Source organism: Olea europaea, chromosome 2, assembly GCF_002742605.1.
Source record: "Olea europaea var. sylvestris chromosome 2, O_europaea_v1, whole genome shotgun sequence".
NCBI lineage: Eukaryota > Viridiplantae > Streptophyta > Magnoliopsida > Lamiales > Oleaceae > Olea > Olea europaea.
Window position 1 is genome coordinate 27282569 of NC_036238.1, and position 19544 is coordinate 27302112.

The following is a 19544-nucleotide window of genomic DNA, read 5'->3' on the forward strand; positions in this document are numbered from 1 at the left end:
TTACAGCACATGATCCTCAAACTTGGAATAATATAATAGAAGTATGGAAGAATACAATATTAGGTCATTATATTAGATTAGCAGACAATATGGAACCATTAGAAATGTATAGATATTTAGAGACATTCTTAGGAGAAAGTGCTAAAGCTACATGGGAAGCTTTTAAGAAAAATAAACAAACAGAATTTGAAGCACTGGTAGCATTAGGAAATAATCCTTATAATTTTGTTAGTAAGATACATGAATTATTAACAGGAGCAGATCCAAATACAAGACATTTAATAATTCAATATAAAGCTATCAGAAATCTTGAACAACTTAGTTTAAATAGATGGACTAAAGGTAAAGAAGTTAAACAATTTTTAAATGAATATCATTATCTTGTTTCTATATCAGGTAATACTTTTAATCAAGAATTAGGTAAAAAATTATTCCATAAATTACCAGGTCCCTTAGGATTAGAAATAACAAAAAGATAGAATGAAAATAAGAATGTTATAGAAAAATCAGATCATTTATGGAGTATAGGAATAAGAACACAATTCATAATGCAATGTTTAGAAGAAAAATGTGTTGAATTACAAATTCAGAGTAAAAAATTAAGAGTTAAATGTAAAGATTGTTTTCTAGAAGCATGTAAAAAATGCTCAATACAAAAAGACTTAGTAGAATTTGAAGAAGATAATCAGATTGATTCAATTCAAATAGAATTATCAGAAATAAAAATATTAAGAAAAAGAATAGAAAACTTAGAAAATATGCAAAGATATATTTTACGAAAATTAGAATTCTTGGAATCAAATAAAAAAGGAAAAAAACCCAGAAATTATTCCTGAACCAGAATTAGTCCAAGTTTTTTGTAATTCAGAAAAATTAAAAAGTATTAAAGTAAAATGTTATGTTAGAATAGAAAATTTTGAAATAATTTGTTTAGGTTTAATAGATTCAGGATGTAGTCATTGTGTAATTAATAAAAGAATCATACCAGAAAAATATATAATAAAGTCAAAAGAACCTATAGAAGCCCAACAAATGGATGAGAATTTTTATAGTTACCAAGATATCTTAAAACCAGCAAGAATTAGTTTTGAGACTAATTGTGGAAAAAGTACAGAATATAGTTTACCTAAAGATTCAGTATGGGTAAGAGAATTATTTTTAAATACAGATCTAATTTTAGGATTAAGTTTCTTACTAAAAGATAATGGTAGCATAATAATTAGCAAAGATTTTATGCAATTACAAAAATTTACAATTTGTGCACCTAATTATACTAAGACTATTCCATCAGAGTATGCTGAGAAGCGTGGTGGGATTAAAGAAAAAGAATGTGAGTGCAGTAGAGAAAGAGAATGTCAATTAATAGAAAAAGAAGAATTAGAAAATTTTTTAGAAGAATATTATGAAAACTTTAAGGAAGAAGAAGAAATATGTTTAGATTTTGTAGAAATTGAAAAAATATATAATTTGTTAGTAACAGAACAAGATATAGAAAACATGATTAGTAAACTAGAAAAATTAAAAAATTTAAGAGAAAATGTATTAAAATATTGGGAAAAAGATAAAGTTTTTTGTGAAATAAAAAAAAATCCAGAATATATAATTAAGACAAAAAATATTGAAGCTACAAACCAAGATCAGGAAGATTTTAAAATGCATATAAAAGATTTATTAAAATTAGGAGTAATTAAAAAATCAGAAAGTCCACACAGATCAGCAGCTTTTATAGTTAGAAAACATTCAGAAATTATTAGAGGAAAAAGTAGAATGGTAATTAATTACAAAAGATTAAATGATAATACAATAGATGATGCTTATAATATTTCAGATAAGACAGTTTTAATAAATAAGATTCAAGATTGTAATATTTTTAGTAAGTTTGATTTAAAATCTGGTTTTTGGCAAGTAAAAATGCACCCAAATTCAATAGAATGGACAGCCTTTACTAGCCCAGAAGGACATTTTGAATGGTTAGTTATGCCATTTGGATTAAAAAATGCCCATAGTATTTTTCAAAGAAAAATGGATAGTATTTTGAGTAAGCATAATAAATTTATTATAGTTTATATAGATGATATTTTAGTATTTAGTAAAAATAGGCGAGAACATAGAGGTCATTTACAGATTCTTTTTTCAGAATTTATTAGACATGGTCTAATTATAAATAAAAAGAAAATGTCTTTATTTAAAGAATATATAGAATTTTTAGGAGTAAATATAGGAAAAGGAAAAATAGAGTTACAACCTCATATAGCCCAAAAAGCTTTAGATTTTCCAGATAAACTTGAAGACCTTAAGCAGTTACAAAAATTTTTAGGATTAGTTAATTATGCTAGACCCTTTATTAAAGATTTAGGAAAAATTGCAGGACCCTTATATGGAAAAACTTCACCAAAAGGTCAAAGATATTTTAACATAGAAGATATTAAATTAGTCCAAAAGATTTAAAACAGAAAAGCCCAGTTAATCTTATTTCAGAATCACTTCAATCAGCACAAGATCCAGAACAAATTACTCAATCAGATATAAAAAGATTGAAAGAAATGTTTGATAAAATAGAAAAATTACAGCAACAAGTTAAACAAAAGATTTCAAAGAAAAAGAAGTTGCAGATAAAGAAGAAAAACAAAAGCAAAAAGAAAATTGATCTTAAAGAAGATTATGAGGATAATACAGAAGAGGACAATAATTCAGAAGGTTATACTGATGGAGGAGCATCTTTAGACAGTATTGGCCGACACAATTATGAGACAAGATAAGGATTCAAGAAAGATCTACAAATAAAGACTTAGCTGGAAAATAGACATTTGGCAAACTTCCAAAAAGATCAAGAATTATTGTACGAAAGACAGACTTTTTACTGTTTTCTTTTTGAAAAATATGTAACGAATCTTACTGTTTTATAAAGTAAGATTTGATATTTACTGTTTTCTTTTTGACATTTTTGAAAAAGCAAAGATTCTTTGCTTTTGAAAAACGCGTTTTCTTCCTTTTTCTCTCCTATATAAGAAGTCATTCTTTCACTTGTAAAGACACATAATTGAGAAAATAATAAAAGTTCTTTGTTTCTTTGAAATATGTTCTAATTTTCTCTCTTTCCCGAAAGGGAAATTCTTAATTGTTTTTATTCATAGATATGATAATATCCTACAAAAAATATTTATGTTTTTAAACTACTGATGGATCATTCCAGTAGATATGTTTTATTGTTCTAAGATATGGTACTAATAATCAATATTAGTCCCAGATCTTTAAAGAACAAATGTTATTTATGAGATTTTTGTTTCTGTAAATCTTTTGTAAAGTTTTATGTTTCATGCTGAGTATATGATAAGAACATGTCTTAACTCCAAGTTAAAGTTTAAACTGTTTTTAAAATAAGTCCTGAGTGACCCTTCAAAGCATAAAGACCTAGTGGAAAGGCTAGTGAAACGCATAGAAAGGGGAAAATGATCACTGTTTTAAGAATTTTTGTTAAGGGAGTGCCATTGGTGTCCTTACAAAAATGGAGTTAGGCCCAAGTTCATATATCTCAGATGGCATATTTAAAAAAAAAAGGATATTATCTTATCAAAAGATATTTCAATTAAGAAGAGTACTGAGTAGAATTTTTATAATTTGATTTATAACTGCCTTATAACCTGCCTACAATTCTTGAAATATTAACCTTTTTCAATATATATATATNTATATATATATATATATATTTTTTTTTTTTTCATATATTTTATTTTTACTAACTTCCTTCCAAATCATTATATTATTTTTTATCATTAAAAATTGAAATATTTTAAATATATTTTAATTATAAATTCACTCTCTAAATAATATTAATTCAATGAGTTTGTTGAAAATAATTTTAAAGATAGACACGTTAAAATAGGTTACGAGCATGTTTGGGAGCGATTTTTCCTCTCAAAAAATTAATTTTTTGATTGTTATTTTATTATTTCAGTCGTCATATTTGACTTCTTCTTTCATAGGTGGATCTCACTTTTCTCATAACAATCAAAAAATCAATTCTCAAAATTACTTCCAAACGGGCTCTACATGCAGGTTGGTTGAGTCATGCGTAATGGAAAGGAAACATTTTACATGGTCAAGCGAGAAGTTTCGATACACCGTGAGAGAGAATCTTCCAACCACTCTCAGCACTCTTTATTGAGTTCACGCGCTGGTGGTCCCTAATTGTGTCTAATTTTTCTTTTTTTAATTTCCATATAATTTATAGAACATAATTATTTAATACTTCAACAAAATGGAAAGTGGTTGACCCAAAATTTGTCTCGGGAATCATTATTTGTTTAATAAATTTGAAGAATAAAGGCAAACAACAAATTGGATAAGTATAAAAATGATTTCTCAACGTAAAGAACGTCAAGTATTAACCTCATGTTTGGTGGAAATTAAAATTAAAATTAAATTTTTAATAGATTTTAATAAAAAATTTGGAAATGTGCAATTGAAAAGTAGTGGATCCCATAAAAGATATGATTAAAATTAATTGTATGACTTTGATTTAAATTAAAATTTAATTTGAATTAGTACTAAATATGGCCTAAATATTTAACACATCTTTTGTGTAATTAAAAATCAAAATTTTAATTGATTTTGATAAACATTAATGTAATATGTGATTGAAAAATTTTGAATTTCATAAAATATGTGGTTAAAATTAATTGTTTATTTTAATTTAAATTTTTATCAAGATTTTAATCTACACTAAACATGAACTTAGCCCATGTTTGATCCCCATTACCTAAAAATGAAAATGGGGGGAATATTATTTTTTTAAAAAATGAGTGGTTGAAAAAGAATGAAAAATTTTCGATTTACGTGTAATATTATTTTATGAAAGATTGTGTAATTGAAAATAGAAAAGAGAAAAATGGAATGTAATATAATTTAATTTAATGAGAATCAAACAGGGGCTTAATCATACTCGAAGTATCGAACTGATAAGAATGTAGTCATACACTATCTCAAATATCATTTTGGATAAAATACATTATGCAATAATTATTTGTCTCGTATTTGACAAAATAATATTAAAATTAAATTGAGACTCTTATCTCTGCATTTATCCTCGAAAATCTTTTTAACATACTTGAAAAGTCTAAATTTATGATTACATTTTGTTTGAAAATGAGTAGTCAGTGTTGAAGCGAACTAACTTCATTCGGTTAAATTATATAAATTTAAGACAAACGATAAACGAACTGTTATCTTATAATTGTCTTAAAAATGTGACGACTACATCATGATGTCATAGATTGATCACTTATTATGTAAAGTCGAACAAGCATTTTATTTTATTCATATTCATAAAAATTGAATCAATAGACTCCAAAAACTAATATCATCTTGCGAATTTAATAATTTACTACTAAGCCCATATTTGATCCCCATTAAATTAAATTATATTACATTTCATTTTTTTCTCTCCTATTTTCAAACACACAATCTTTCATAAAATAATACTACATGTAAATCAAGAATTTTTTCTTCTTTTTCAAGCACTCATTTTTCTAAAAAATATTATTCTTCCCATTTTCATTTTCAAGTAATGGGATCAAACCGTGGCTAAAATAAATGAAAAGGAGAATGACTTAAAAGCGTGCAACCTACACTACTCTGTAACGCGTTTCTCCCTCTAACGCTCTCTGTATCTCTATATAATATACATATATGTATGTATCATCATCCTCGTGTTCATTTATACCCCTCAGTACCACTCACGGCATTCCATACAATAAACCCTGAATTCAGCGTTGAATTGAAACCCATACCTTGGACTTCTTCCTTGAAATGGCTGACCCTACGGTGGTCGCCGATCCTCCAACGCCGCCGCTTTCTGTCACTGCTGCTAATGATTTTGATTCCGGCCTCTCAATGCCACCTCCTGATCCCTCTTTCTTTTCCGAACACCTGACCTCGCCCTATAACAATAATGATAACAACCGAAACGACGACGACGTCTTAGACCTTGATTTCAATTTCTCCTTCGACGATCTGTATGTTCCTTCTTCCGACCTCGATGATCTCCTCATGGATCCCGTCCCTGACCCGATTCAAGTTCAACCCGACTCGTTTAACAGCCAACTGGGATCAGGGCCTGACCTGGAATACCCCTACCGTGTTTTTAAGTCAACCTCGGTTGAATTACGTCATCTTTGCCATGAGATTCCTGGGGATTTCTCCGGTGATCAGAGCTTGAAAGGGTCTGGGGTTTCGAATTCTGAGTTGCTGGTTTCAGAGTCAGCTCAGATTTCTGGTTACCTGAACGTGCTGTCCCCGGAGTCGAATGGATCCAACCGCGGGAGCTCGGAGAATTCTGGTGGTGACGAGAAGGCTTTGAATTGTCTTTCGCCTGAATCTCAGGTTTCGGAGAATTGTGGCTCGAATGTTTCGGTGGAGTCAAATAATTGCGCCCAATCGGTAAATGTTTCTCCTAATTTTGATGATAGTTCAATTAGAACTGGTGTTGTTGATCAGAAGATTAAATTAGAGAAATCAGACTATATTGATGTGAGCAATTCTGCCTTGAAAAGGAAAAAAGAGAGTGAAGATTCTACTAATACTAATAGTGAGTCAAGAATTAATAAATATGGGAAATCTAGCAACAGTGTTGAAAATAATAATAGCAATGGCTGTGAAGAGGATGAGAAAAGGAAGGCAAGGTTGATGAGGAATAGAGAGAGTGCACAATTGTCAAGGCAAAGAAAGAAGCACCATGTCGAGGAGTTGGAGGATAAGGTGAGGGCGATGCACTCTACAATTCAAGATTTGAACACAAAGATTTCGTACTTCATGGCAGAAAATGCGACTTTAAGGCAACAATTGGGTGCTGGCAATGGTACGGCCGTGCCTCCCCCAATGGCACCGCCACCTTCTGGAGTATACCCACATCCAGCAATGATGTATCCATGGATGCAGCATCCCCCGCCCTATGTGGTGAAACCACAAGGGTCACAGGTTCCATTGGTGCCTATCCCAAGGTTGAAACCGCAACAGCACGTGATATCACCAAATCCAAGTAAGAAGGTGGATAGTAAGAAGAAAGATGGAGTGAAAACTAAGAAGGTTGCAGGTGTTAGTTTCCTGGGGTTGCTGTTTTTCATAATGTTGTTTGGTGGGTTGGTGCCAATGGTGAATGTAAGGTATGGTGGAATGAGGGAGTCATTTATGAGTGGAGAGACTTATGTTAATGGTGCGTTTTATGGGAAGCATCATGGAAGGGTGTTGATGGTAAATGGGTCCGAATATGGTGAGAAATTTGGTGATGGAAGAGATTTTAGTTGTACTAAAAATTGCGGTTGGAGAGGTCATGGTGGTGGAGGGCCAAGTGCGGATGAGTTTGCTCGTGTGGGCAATGGTAATGATCCTCTAGCGGCATCTTTGTATGTTCCCAGGAATGATAAGCTTGTCAAGATTGACGGGAACTTGATTATTCATTCTGTTCTGGCAAGTGAGAAAGCCATGGCTTCTCGTAAAGATGATGGAGACAAGGCAGGTGTGGAGACTGGCCTGGCTGTTCCTCGAGACTTGGCTCCTGCTATTCCTGTTCCGGGTGTTGGAAAAAATGGTGGAAGACATCCTCACTTAAGGGCTCTTGATTCTGGTTCTGCAGATAGAGATCTGAAGTCTAAAGCAGCTGATGGCAAGCTTCAACAGTGGTTCCGTGAAGGCCTTGCTGGTAAGCATTATCCATTATCTTGATGGTTGTCTTTGTCTGGGTAGAAATTAGATATGAGCTACAATAAAGGCTTTGCAATCTTCATTCTTGATCACCATGTTCCAGGTTTATTCGTGTGGCTTTCTGATATTGCAACTGCTGAGTGCCTACGGGGACTGTATTTGGTTGGGTCACCGTTTTGCATATTTTAAATTTGTTTATGGGTGTTGGCAGCAGATAGGTTATTGGACATGGATTTCCAACTTTCTGATACTAGATATTGATGCCATTTTCGTTGCTCTAATACAATTTCTAGTTCTGGTTGAATAATCATGAATAATAATAATAATAATATTAGTATCCATTTCTATAGCCTTCATTTATAACCTAAATTGGCAACTGTGCATACTTTTGTACTTCTAGTTTGCACTTGTTGTTAACCTTTGTCATCATTGTTCGGTCATTTATTTCGAATTTTACAATTGTTTTCATGAAATGTTGGTTGATGCCCTCATTTATGTTTAATTTTCTTGCTCTTTCCAAATTGTAATGCTTCGTTGATTTCCTCCGTGCAGGGCCAATGTTAAGTTCTGGCATGTGTACCGAAGTGTTCCAGTTTGATGTGTCATCAGCTTCTGCTTCCGGTGCCTTAGTTAGAGCTACTATGAGGAATATTACTGCTGAAGCTGAAAAGGTTCAGAATTCTACATACCTCCGCAAGGGAAGGAATAGAAGAATCCTCCACGGACTTCCCATTCCCCTTCGTGGAACCTCTCGTAACATTTCTAAAGAACACGAAGGAAGGAATACACAGAAAGAGAAGTTGAACAGAAATAATTCAATATCTTCAATGGTGGTTTCTGTGCTTTTTGATCCTAGAGAGGTTGGTGATGTCGAAGGGGATAGCATGATGCGACCAAAGCCCTCTCGGTTTTTTGTTGTTGTACTAATTGACAGTGTCAAGTATGTAACTTATTCGTGCATGCTTCCCTTCAAGGGTTCGGGTACTCATCTAGTGAGTACCTAGGAATGAGATACAGACAAAGGCTAGACGTATTTCCTGAAAAAGTTTTGTAGATGTTCAAATACATAGCAATCTTTAGAGCTTAGTTACATAAGATATTCAAGTCATTGCAATCTTTAGAGCTTAATTACATAACTTATATATGCCTATGTAACGCTAACTATGGATGGCCTCCTTCAACTTCTGTATGTGGAATGATGCATTGTTTTATGTTCATTATCATGCAGTAATAAATTTACAGCTTCTAGAATGTTTATGTTGTATATTCAATTTGGTCGTATCTTTTATGGATTAGATGAATAATCTGTATTGCCTAGAGTAATTAATAACTTAAAAAGTGTGAAACGAAAGCAAGAATAATACGGATTAAAGTGCTTCACATTGATGTAAGAGTTATTGCACAAGGAGCTGCTGCTGAATTATACTAGATTGAAGAAGAGAATTACAACGTGTTTTCAGCTGGTGACTCCTGATTTCTTTGACTACAATACCCAGAATGGAGGTTAGCCTAAATATGCCCCTGAGGCATAATTCAGAGGTGCAAAGGACAAAGGACATGAGTGAGGTAGTTTCAACCTTGCTGGCAGCCGCAGTGTGAGGGTTCAATTCCTGAGATATGAAATTGGACTCTTTGTGGACACCAGTGTACAGACAAACTCTTGTTCCCTGACTTGTTGGGGCACATCTCGTGATTTACCTCCTTCATGATGCTCTAGGGATGGAGCGATGGGAGGCTCTCAAGGTTGGGGTTCAACCTTTTGAGGTTAGCCTTAATATCCTTTATACACTGTGAAAAGATTAGAGCGATTTAGTATGTGTGAGTCCAATAGTTTAATGAAGTTGATAGAAAATATAAGAATTTATTTATTCTATTTTTGTATCTTCAACATGAAGCAAAGCTATTCATAGAGAAGCATATGATCATTTAGTAACTCTTTCCTTCGAAGCTACGACACACATATTTTCTACTTTTGTGTTTATAATTATCAGTAACCACAAAGCATAATCAATACATAAACCTACCAAGCTGTCTCCTAAAAGTACTAACACAAGTCAAATGATAATGAAAACTCTCCTTTCCTAGAAGTTGTAGAATTCGAGGGAAGCAACCCCCAGAGGAGCTACCCATGATAACCCAATGAAGCATATAGATCCAAAAATAGATATGTATTCATGAAAATCAATATGCATGGAGTACACCCGTCGTTTTACTTCCAGTTCCTATGTTAATAGTAGTCACGCGTCATGTGTTGCTCGCCTGGCACGAGGCTGCCGCTCGAGCACCGTATATATCCGGGGAAAATTTATTTCCTTCTTCTGAAGTAGTTTGGTTCTCTTTCCAATTGTAACATATTCTTTTAGGTCCTATATTTAGGACACGTGATTCTTGACTTTTATATGACTTTGTATGATTTATAATCAATTTAGAAATACAATATTTTGTCTTTCTCCATTATTAATAAATTCTCCATTCCCCTACCAATTGTTCTTGTGTTATGATTGCTAATAATCAGTGGCAAATCCAGGAGTTTAAGTCAGCACGGGCGGTCGTTGACTATCTACCGTTGGCCACAATAAAATATTAGAAGTGCTTTTAGTATCCATTTTTTTTCGCAAAAAATGCATTTTGGAATGGTGATTTGATGGAGGACGTCAGAACGTGTGACTAAAAATAAAGAAAATTTTTGAATTTGTTGAGATTCGAACCGTGTGTTCTCATTACTTATAAAAGTGTGCTTCCAAATGTTATTGAAAAGTCGTGTTTCTTGGATTAACACCTTTGGAAATAAACGGAACTAATGGGATTGAAACACGTGGCTGAGCAATAACCCTTGGATGAGCTTCTAGACGATTCTAACCCTAAATATCCAAACGAGCCTTTTGAGCTCACTTGTGATGTGTGGTTGACTCGACCGTTCATCTCTCTGTTCTCCCTCTTCTCTGCGTGAGATTATTCCTTTTCTTGGTGATTTGGTTTGATAAATCTTGAGTGGATTCAGTGAATAAATGTAGAATACCTTGTGGTATTATAGATCTGCATATTTGTGTATTACCCTGTGTGGTATTTTGGATGAATCTGTGTGATTCATAGTGTGCAGTTCTGGTTCTTGATAGATCTTTGTGATCTGTTCGATTCCTTTGTGGAATAAGCAGTCGGTCCAGTAGTTCTTGCAAAGATAAGTTTTCGTGTTGAGTTCTTTGTAATATTTTCTGAGATACTCATGTATATTTGCTGCCGTTTTTGGACTATTAGTGCAATCGAGTTTTATCCATTTATAATGGATGCTCAACAGGGAATTAGGCGTTAGAAAGTGGTCGCCGAACCTCTGGGGCTACGGCCCAAAAATTCCTTGTGTTGATTCTTTATTTTCTGCATTTATTTTGTTGTTTAATGGATAGATGATGAACTGTAGTTAATCTCGAAGTTTTCTCGTTCTTTCAAAATTTATGTGTAATATTATTTTATTAAAGAATGTATAGATGAAAAGAAGAAAGAAAAATGTAGTTTTAAAAAAAGGCGAACAGAACAAAGCCTAAAGTATAAATATAACAATTATTTTGTTCAAAATAAATATATATAATTCTGTTATAAGAATAAATAGAACTCATCAAATAAAATTGTTGCCAAATTTTGCATAATTCAAAAGAAGAGTGTGAATATGAATATTTAAAATTGTTTACATTAAAACAATCAAAACCTAACAAATATCATTTTTGTTAAATTTAGTAACACAATTCAAGAGGTACAATAATAGTTAAGTTTACCACAATCTTTGCTTGAGATCATAGGTTCAAATCCTCATTGTCTCTCTCTTATTGAATTTTGGTAAAAATTATAGAATAAAAATAATACATAACAAATTCATTGACAAAGATTCGAACCTAAAACTTGAAGTATATTAAGGCTAACTCTCACCAAGTAAGCTACAAGGATGTTTGAAAATAAAATCAATTACTAACAATATAAAGTAAAAATCTAATATATTACTAACAAAAAAAAAAATATATATATATATATATACCCCGACGGATCCAGCTAAGGTGGCCGCCCTCTAGATCTGCCACTATAATAATTCTTGTTGGAATTCTAACAATATTGTCATATCCAGAAGAAGAAAATTCATGATAACTTATTCCAAACAACAAACAAATCATCAAACTCTTGACAATGATAAATGGAAACTTCTAGTAGCATTGTAAAAAGGGCACCACTTCAATTTCCTTCGTCTGAGAAGGTGGAGGAGGAGATATCACTGGTGATACTAAAGCAAGCGATCCATTCAAGAATTTTCTTCTTGATATAGTGATCAATTCTTTGAAATTTTGATGGGATTTTGGAGTAAGTTTAGTAGAAGAGTTTAAGTGGGAAAGTACGGGTTTTGAGGACAAAGTAGTGGCGATGAGTGTATTTTATACGCTTATTCAAGGTTTTAAAACAATGATATTTAGTTGCTTCTCGGATAAATTATTGTCTAAATTATTGCATTTGGTGTTGAATAGGTAAAATTCAATGACGGTACAAAAAATTGAAGGAAATAAGCAAAGTTGACAAAATTGGAGAAAATGGCTAAGTTGTAAGAGATCCAAAGTTCCTGGACCAAAACATAAATATTCAAAAGTTGTATCGGACCTCACGATAAAAATTCAAGGGTGCTCGGAGTCAATTGGATAAAGAAAGACATCAAAGGGATTATATATAATCAAAATATGATCACACATCAAGTTTAAACCGAAAAAAGTTATGAATCATTTTCAGCCTCATATTGGGACCTGGTTTTGATATAAAAAATGATTGAATTTGAAAATGATACCTGCAGCAAAGTTACAGCCCTTTGAATTAGCTTTCCAACGCAACTTGAATCGCTTCAATCAGATATCGAGAAAGAAAGTTATGATAAAAATACTAAACGACATGTTGTCTGCCCAAAAGGTGGCGCCACCAAAATAGAGCCGCGGCGTCGCTTGGGTGCGTCTAGGGCCCATTTTTGACGCGTTTTGAAGTCCATAAAAATCATACTTTTTACACACGTGAGAGGGCACCTACAAATACAAATTTCTCACACTTTTGCCGGGGGATTCACACATTGAGATACAAGAGACACACTTGAAGATTAAAAAGAATAATTCAAGAGAACAAAATAACAAACAATTCAAGGGTTGAAACATAAATTGAAAGGGGAAGAAGATCTTGATGCAAGATTGATTTCTTATTCTATATTCTTATTAAAAACCCGGTGATGTCTTTCGTAATAACTTCTTGTTCTTCTTCCATTACTATATGTAGCTAAATCTAATTTTATGACGAACAATGTAATCTATTTAGGACCCTTTATTTTTTTATTTGAGATTCTTGTTCGTTATGATTATATGTATGGTTTTAATTATATTCTCAATACTTTGAATTTTCTAGCCAATTATTCAATGATTTCGTAAACAGTAATTATGTAGAGATGCGGATTCTTTGTTTAGACCACATATTAAAATTCGGTAAATTAATATAACGTGTAGAGATACCTTTATTAATTGCTGCGATCATAAATGAAATCTTATAACTATTAGTGCGTTTAACTAAGTTTGATTCGTATAGAGAGATGGAATTGAAGTAGTTTAATAGGTTCAATGAGAACTTTAGAGGGGTAAATTGAATACAATAAAAGAATTTGACCGAACATTACTTTAGATTTTATGAATCTTGATATTAGAAGTAAAGATGACTAATAGGTGAAGTTGTTCCGCCCTAACATCCATTTATTGTTTGAATTTCAAATCACTTTTTGTTACATCAATTCTCATTTTAAGTAGTTAAATCAAAAATCACAACCGATAATCATTTTTGTTTATTTTCATCAAATAGTGGTTAAAGAAAATTGAATTAAATTCTAAAGTATAGTTCTCGTGGAATCGAAAATCCGAACTCTTTGGTCTACTTTACTACATGTTACGATTCGTACACTTCCAAGATATAATCAACAACAGATGGCATAGAAAATGGTGGAGAATGATGGCACTGACGTTGCTGCCATTATTTATATATTTATTTTTTTGATAGGAGAAAAAAGAGTAGGGTTTTTTGATTTAAAGAGGTGGTTAAGACAGTTGGGCAGTGGGTTTTTTATAGCCCACATTTTGGATGAGCTGAGGTTTCTGTCCTCCAAGTGACATTGTGATTCAATTCATGGACATGAAATTATTTAGAGACTTGCTGGATTGATAGGGAGTTCCTCCAAGGTTTGGGACAGGGGCGGCGTCAGTGCCCCACGAATAGGGGGGCTCCCTGTCCCAAAACATGAAGCCATTCTCTGTCTGAATGGCTTTTCCCAATTATTTAAGATGGGTAGGTTGGAATTTACCAAATGAATTGAGGTTCATTGGTGTGAGTGTGGCTTATGCTCTATTCACATGGTTTGATAGGGTTGCCAGAGACTCTGCATGGCTCATATTATCTGATTATACGTTAATGATGGAACCATGTGCATGTATTATTGATGTATTCTACTACAAGTTCTATGAGTTCACATACGTTGAGCTTGCTGGCGACGTAGGTGGAAGTCGGAAGGTTTGTTGAGGAGTCTCATGCTTGGGTGTAGAGAATTGTTGGATGCCGCTTGAGTGGTCGAAAAAAACTCATACAAACATAACATCTAATGTTGCTTTTATCTCTTGTTCGACAAAGGTTTGAGATTATAAGCTTATAACCATGTAGTCTCTCTCATCAAATTCAGCCCATTTTTGTCTATCATTATTAAGTCAAAATGAGTTTTGAAATAGTAAATTTTTTGAGAATGTATGGTTAAAAAATATGGAATAGTTTTAGATTTATGTGTAAAATATTTTTTTTTATAAGAATGTTTGATTGAAAATGAGTTTTTTAAGAATAAAAGAGTTTTAAGCTTAATAATCAAGACCAAATATATAGTTGGTTGACTACTAGCTCTTCCAACGAAAGTTCATCGACACAACAAATTGTCCCAAGTATGATGACTAAATAAATTCTAAATAGTCTAATTATTTGGATTTAAGTATTTGTTTGTTGTACAATTGAAATTTGTAATCAACCAGTGATCGAGTGCTATGATAACTGCTTCGTAGAACCCATTATGATCAACAAATTCAATTTCACTTCTATTGAATGCTTTCGCTCTTCCTTTCTTCCTTTTGCCAGTTCCTTGTGAGTTGAGCCTAGTCCTTAAAAAAGCCATGCGCTAGGCCCGTTTGGTACCAATTTTTTTCAAAATGTATTTTTATCTCTTTTCTTTTCAATCATATATTTTTTATTAAAATAATATTACACGTAAATAAAAAAAATTTCCTCATTTTTCAACAACACATTTCTCATAATTTACTATTCTAAAATACATTTTTACATAAAAGGGAGTCACAAGCACCTCTAGTAATTTATAAATAGTTCAACTCAATTGGCACGGACCCTGCTGGATCTTGGCAGCTATTGCACCCAAAAGTACCGAATGCAAAAACAATTATTGAATGAAAGCCATAAATAAAATGCATTTTTACATAAAAGGGAGTCACAAGCACCTCTAGTCATTTATAAATAGTTCAACTCAATTGGCACGGACCTGCTGGATCTTGGCAGCTATTGCACCCAAAAGTACCAAATGCAAAAACAATTATTGAATGAAAGCCAGAAAATTAATGAATTATTAATGATTGTTGAATTATAACTGTGGATTTCGGCTTTGCTTCCAAGTAAGAATGTCTGCTACAAAATTCCCATTAAAACAGAAATTAATTCCAGCTGTACTTATTATTATTATTATCTGAAAGACAAATCATAAAAAACATCGAAAATAATACATATATAGAAATCTCAGACCTAAAGAAAAACCCAGAAAAAAGTGAAGATAACCCAAAAAGGAAGATCCAATCCCACATTTTCTCGGGTAAAGGAAAAAGAAACCTGGGTCTCTCAGTGCCTGGTTATCGTAAGAATCAAGATTCTGCTCTTTCAGGTAAAAGAGTGATCTTTTAAAACCTTTCTTGAATTTCTTGGTTAGCAAATTGCTTTCTTGATGATCGTGTTGCTTGCATATTTCTGTTTATATTTTTTTGCCCGTTAAAGTATACATTCTTCTTTTTTCTTTAATTTCTTTAGTTTGGTTTATGTGGATTTTTTATTGATGAAATTGATTGATAGTTTGTATAAATGAAAAGCTACTTGAAAAAAGGGATCTAAAAATAGGTACAACAAATCTTCTGAAAATGGTTGCTTTAATCTTCTTTTAGTAATGGGTTTAGGGTCTTCTTGTTTTTCCCCTTTTTTGAATCAACATTTCTTGTATTTTCTACTGTTGTTCAACGAAACGCTGTATCATTTTTGGTAAAATTTTGCTTAAATGCTTGCATTCCGTTTATTAAATACTAGGGATACGCGTTTTTATTTAAGCAGGTATTTTCGGTTTATTGGTTGTTGAGATTCTTGGTTATGTTGAAGAGCAATAATTTGGTAAAGTATCTTGTCTTTGATCAATACAGGGTTTTGATTAGGAAAAAATGAGCAAAACAAAGATGAGACCAGCAGTGGAGAATGGCGAGACAGGCGAGGACTCTGTTATCAGTACTATGGTCAGTAATGGGGAGGATTTGGGACCTATGGTCCGACTTGCTTTTGAGACGGGGAAGCCTGAAGCCCTTACGCAACAGCTTAAGATTGTAGTGAAAAAGAAAGAAGTTGAAATTGAGGAACTTTGCAAGCTCCATTATGAGGATTTTATACTTGCTGTCGATGAGCTTCGTGGTGTCTTAGTTGATGCGGAAGAGCTAAAAAGTGAGCTTGCGAGCGAGAATTTTAGGTTACAAGAGGTTGGGAGCGCTCTACTTTTGAAACTCGAAGAACTTCTTGAATCTTATATGATTAAGAAGAATGTTACTGAAGCCATTAAGATGTTAAAGAATTGTGTTCTTGCCTTGGATCTTTGTATGAAGTGTAATAACCACATTTCAGAAGGTCGGTTTTACCCGGCTTTAAAAGCTGTTGATCAGATTGAGAAAACTTATTTGCAGAATATTCCTGTCAAGGCATTCAAGATGCTTATTGAGAAGAGAATACCGTTGATAAAGTCACACGTTGAGAAGAAGGTATGCAGCGAAGTTAATGAATGGCTAGTTCACATAAGGAGCAGTGCTAAGGATATTGGGCAAACTGCTATAGGATATGCTGCATCTGCTCGTCAGAGGGATGAGGATATGTTGGCTCGTCAAAGGAAAGCAGAGGAACAAAGTTGTTTGGGTTTAGGTGATTTCACTTATACCTTAGATGTTGAAGAAATTGATGAGAATTCTGTTCTAAAATTTGACCTCACTCCTCTTTATCGGGCATATCACATTCACACTTGTCTTGGAATTCAAGAGCAGTTTCGTGACTATTATTACAAAAACCGGTTTCTGCAGCTGAAGTCAGATTTGCAAATATCCTCTGCACAACCGTTCCTTGAATCTCATCAGACATTTTTGGCACTAATTACTGGTTATTTTATTGTTGAAGACAGGGTCTTAAGGACTGCCAATGGACTGCTCTCACCAAATCAACTTGAGACAATGTGGGAAACAGCTGCTGCTAAAATAACTTCAATCTTGGAGGAACAATTTTCGCATATGGATACAGCGAACCATCTCCTCCTGGTGAAGGATTACGTCACTCTTCTTGGGGCAACCCTTAGAAAGTACGGATATGAAGTGGGCTCAATTCTCAAGACTTTGAACAGTAGTCGTGATAAATATCATGAGCTTCTTTTAGCAGAGTGTCAGCAACAGATAACTGATGTCCTTGCCAGTGACACACATGAGCAGATGGTCATCAAAAAGGAGTCGGACTACCACACAAATGTTCTTATATTCCATCTTCAAACATCAGATATAATGCCCGCTTTCCCATACATTGCCCCATTCTCTATTATGGTACCTGAATGCTGTCGGATTGTTCGATCATTTATCAAGGACTCCGTTAATTACTTGTCTTATGGGGTGCAGATGAACTTCTTTGATATCGTGAGGAAGTACCTGGACAAACTCTTGATTGATATCTTAAATGAAGTCATGCTTAATAATATGCATAGTGGTACCATTGGTGTCTCTCAAGCAATGCAGATTGCTGCCAACATAGCTGTTTTGGAAAGGGCATGTGATTATTTTCTTCAGCATGCTGCCCAACAATGTGGTATTCCTGCCAGATCAGTTGACAGTCGTCAAGTTAGCTTAACCGCCAAGATTGTATTTAAAACTTCAAGGGATGCTGCTTATCTTGCTCTACTGAGTCTTGTAAACTCCAAGTTAGATGAGTTTATGTCACTCACAGAAAATGTAAATTGGACTTCTGACGATGTACCCCAGCATGCGAATGAGTACGTGAATGAGGTTGTTTTCTATCTTGACACCCTTATATCCACTGCACAACAAATTTTGCCCTTGGATGCTTTATATAAAGTTGGGATTGGCGCTTTTGAGCATATCTCAAACTCTATTCTGGGAGCTTTTCTAAGTGATAGCGTAAAGAGATTTAACACAAATGCAGTCATGAGCATCGACCATGATCTAAAGGTGTTGGAATCTTTTGGTGATGAGAAGTTTCACAATACTGGATTGCATGAGATATACAGTGAAGGGAGCTTCCTAGGTTGCTTGATAGAAGCCAGACAATTGGTAAACCTTCTCTTGAGCAGTCAGCCTGAAAACTTCATGAATCCTGTGATAAGAGAGAAGAACTACAATTGCTTGGATTATAAAAAGGTTGCTACTATATGTGACAAGTTCAAGGATTCACCTGATGGACTTTTTGGAAGCCTTTCAAGAGGGAACACAAAGCAAAGCGTCCGAAAGAAGTCCGTGGACGTGCTAAAGAAAAGACTGCGGGATTTCAACTAAGAGAGCTTGGAAATTTTTATGGCATAGAAGTAACTAGAGTTTTCTATTAATTTTTCCAAGATTATGTGGATTCATTCTCTCTGAAAGTCTTTTTTCCTAATAAATAGTTTGGAATGGACTTCAATTTTTATCTTCGATCCTTCTCTTAATAAATTGGCACACTCTGTTCCTCTCTCTGATATTACAATCTGGACATACGAGTTAGGTGTTGTTGTGAGCATTCGGTTTAGACATTTCAGTTTGGCACTGGAATTTATTTGCAAGCAAGATGACTGACCTCTGACCACAGAGAAGATGCTCTGGAATCTCAAACAGTTGTATTTCTCTATTAATCATCCTTTGCCATCTCTATGTTGGTAGTTCTGTTTGTTCATTGAAAGAAATCGTCTGGGATTCAGAATTTTTTCTCTGTTGATTTGGAACTGAAAAACTGCAATTAATTTTTGTCTACTGTATATGGTGATTAGTGTGTATGACTACTGGCTTAGAATTTTGTTTAGAACGCATGCACTTCTTCTCTGCTTTCTCCTATTCTGTTTTCTTTCTTTTATATTTCAGTCATTCAAGCTATCACAAATGTAAGTAAGTTGTCATTAATCTATTCTTTGTTCTTTTTAAAGGAGCTACATTTACTGCCCTTGAACTATTTTCCATCTTTCGGGCGTCTGTCAGTTTTGACATGGTTGGACCACAATGTATGATGCAGAAGGTAAGTGCCTTCGCAAGTCTCTTAAATTATGTAGCTTTTCTAGATATTATGATGACTAGACCCTTTAAGGAATTTAAGGAATTGGATTTTTGTATATTGTTTTTTATTGTGACTCCTTTAATTGCTGACCCTTTGGTTTTACAAGGAAGAGTGAAATTGCTACTGTTATTGCTTCCTGAAAAATTCATCTTCTCCTGGATAAATAACAATGATTACTTGTTTTGATCAGGATTTTTATGCAATTATGAAAGATGAGG

The 19544-nt window shown here is 33.5% G+C and overlaps 2 protein-coding genes across 2 annotated transcripts; both read left to right on the plus strand.

The window, feature by feature from the left end:
• The first annotated feature begins 5703 nt into the window (after nucleotides 1-5703).
• LOC111369136 (bZIP transcription factor 17-like) lies at nucleotides 5704-8949 on the plus strand. Its single transcript, XM_022990621.1, has 2 exons — nucleotides 5704-7696; nucleotides 8251-8949. Exons 1-2 carry the CDS (start codon nucleotides 5809-5811, stop codon nucleotides 8700-8702), a joined length of 2340 nt encoding a protein of 779 aa, XP_022846389.1. The 5' UTR covers nucleotides 5704-5808; the 3' UTR covers nucleotides 8703-8949.
• Nucleotides 8950-15420: 6471 nt separating this feature from the next.
• Nucleotides 15421-18929, plus strand: LOC111369143 (exocyst complex component SEC15A). The gene is made up of 2 exons (XM_022990625.1): nucleotides 15421-15670; nucleotides 16194-18929. The coding sequence occupies exon 2, from the start codon at nucleotides 16212-16214 to the stop codon at nucleotides 18576-18578; it is 2367 nt and encodes a 788-aa protein (XP_022846393.1). The 5' UTR covers nucleotides 15421-15670; nucleotides 16194-16211; the 3' UTR covers nucleotides 18579-18929.
• Nucleotides 18930-19544: the final 615 nt, after the last annotated feature.

What these genes read in the sequence shown, in the direction of transcription:
- LOC111369136 (XM_022990621.1), top strand. Translation starts at nt 5,809, where the DNA reads ATGGCTGACCCTACGGTGGTCGCCGATCCTCCAACGCCGCCGCTTTCT. An exon ending in GTTCCGTGAAGGCCTTGCTG is followed by an intron (nt 7,697 to 8,250) that starts GTAAGCATTATC and finishes TCCTCCGTGCAG; the next exon opens with GGCCAATGTTAAGTTCTGGC.
- LOC111369143 (XM_022990625.1), top strand. Translation starts at nt 16,212, where the DNA reads ATGAGCAAAACAAAGATGAGACCAGCAGTGGAGAATGGCGAGACAGGC.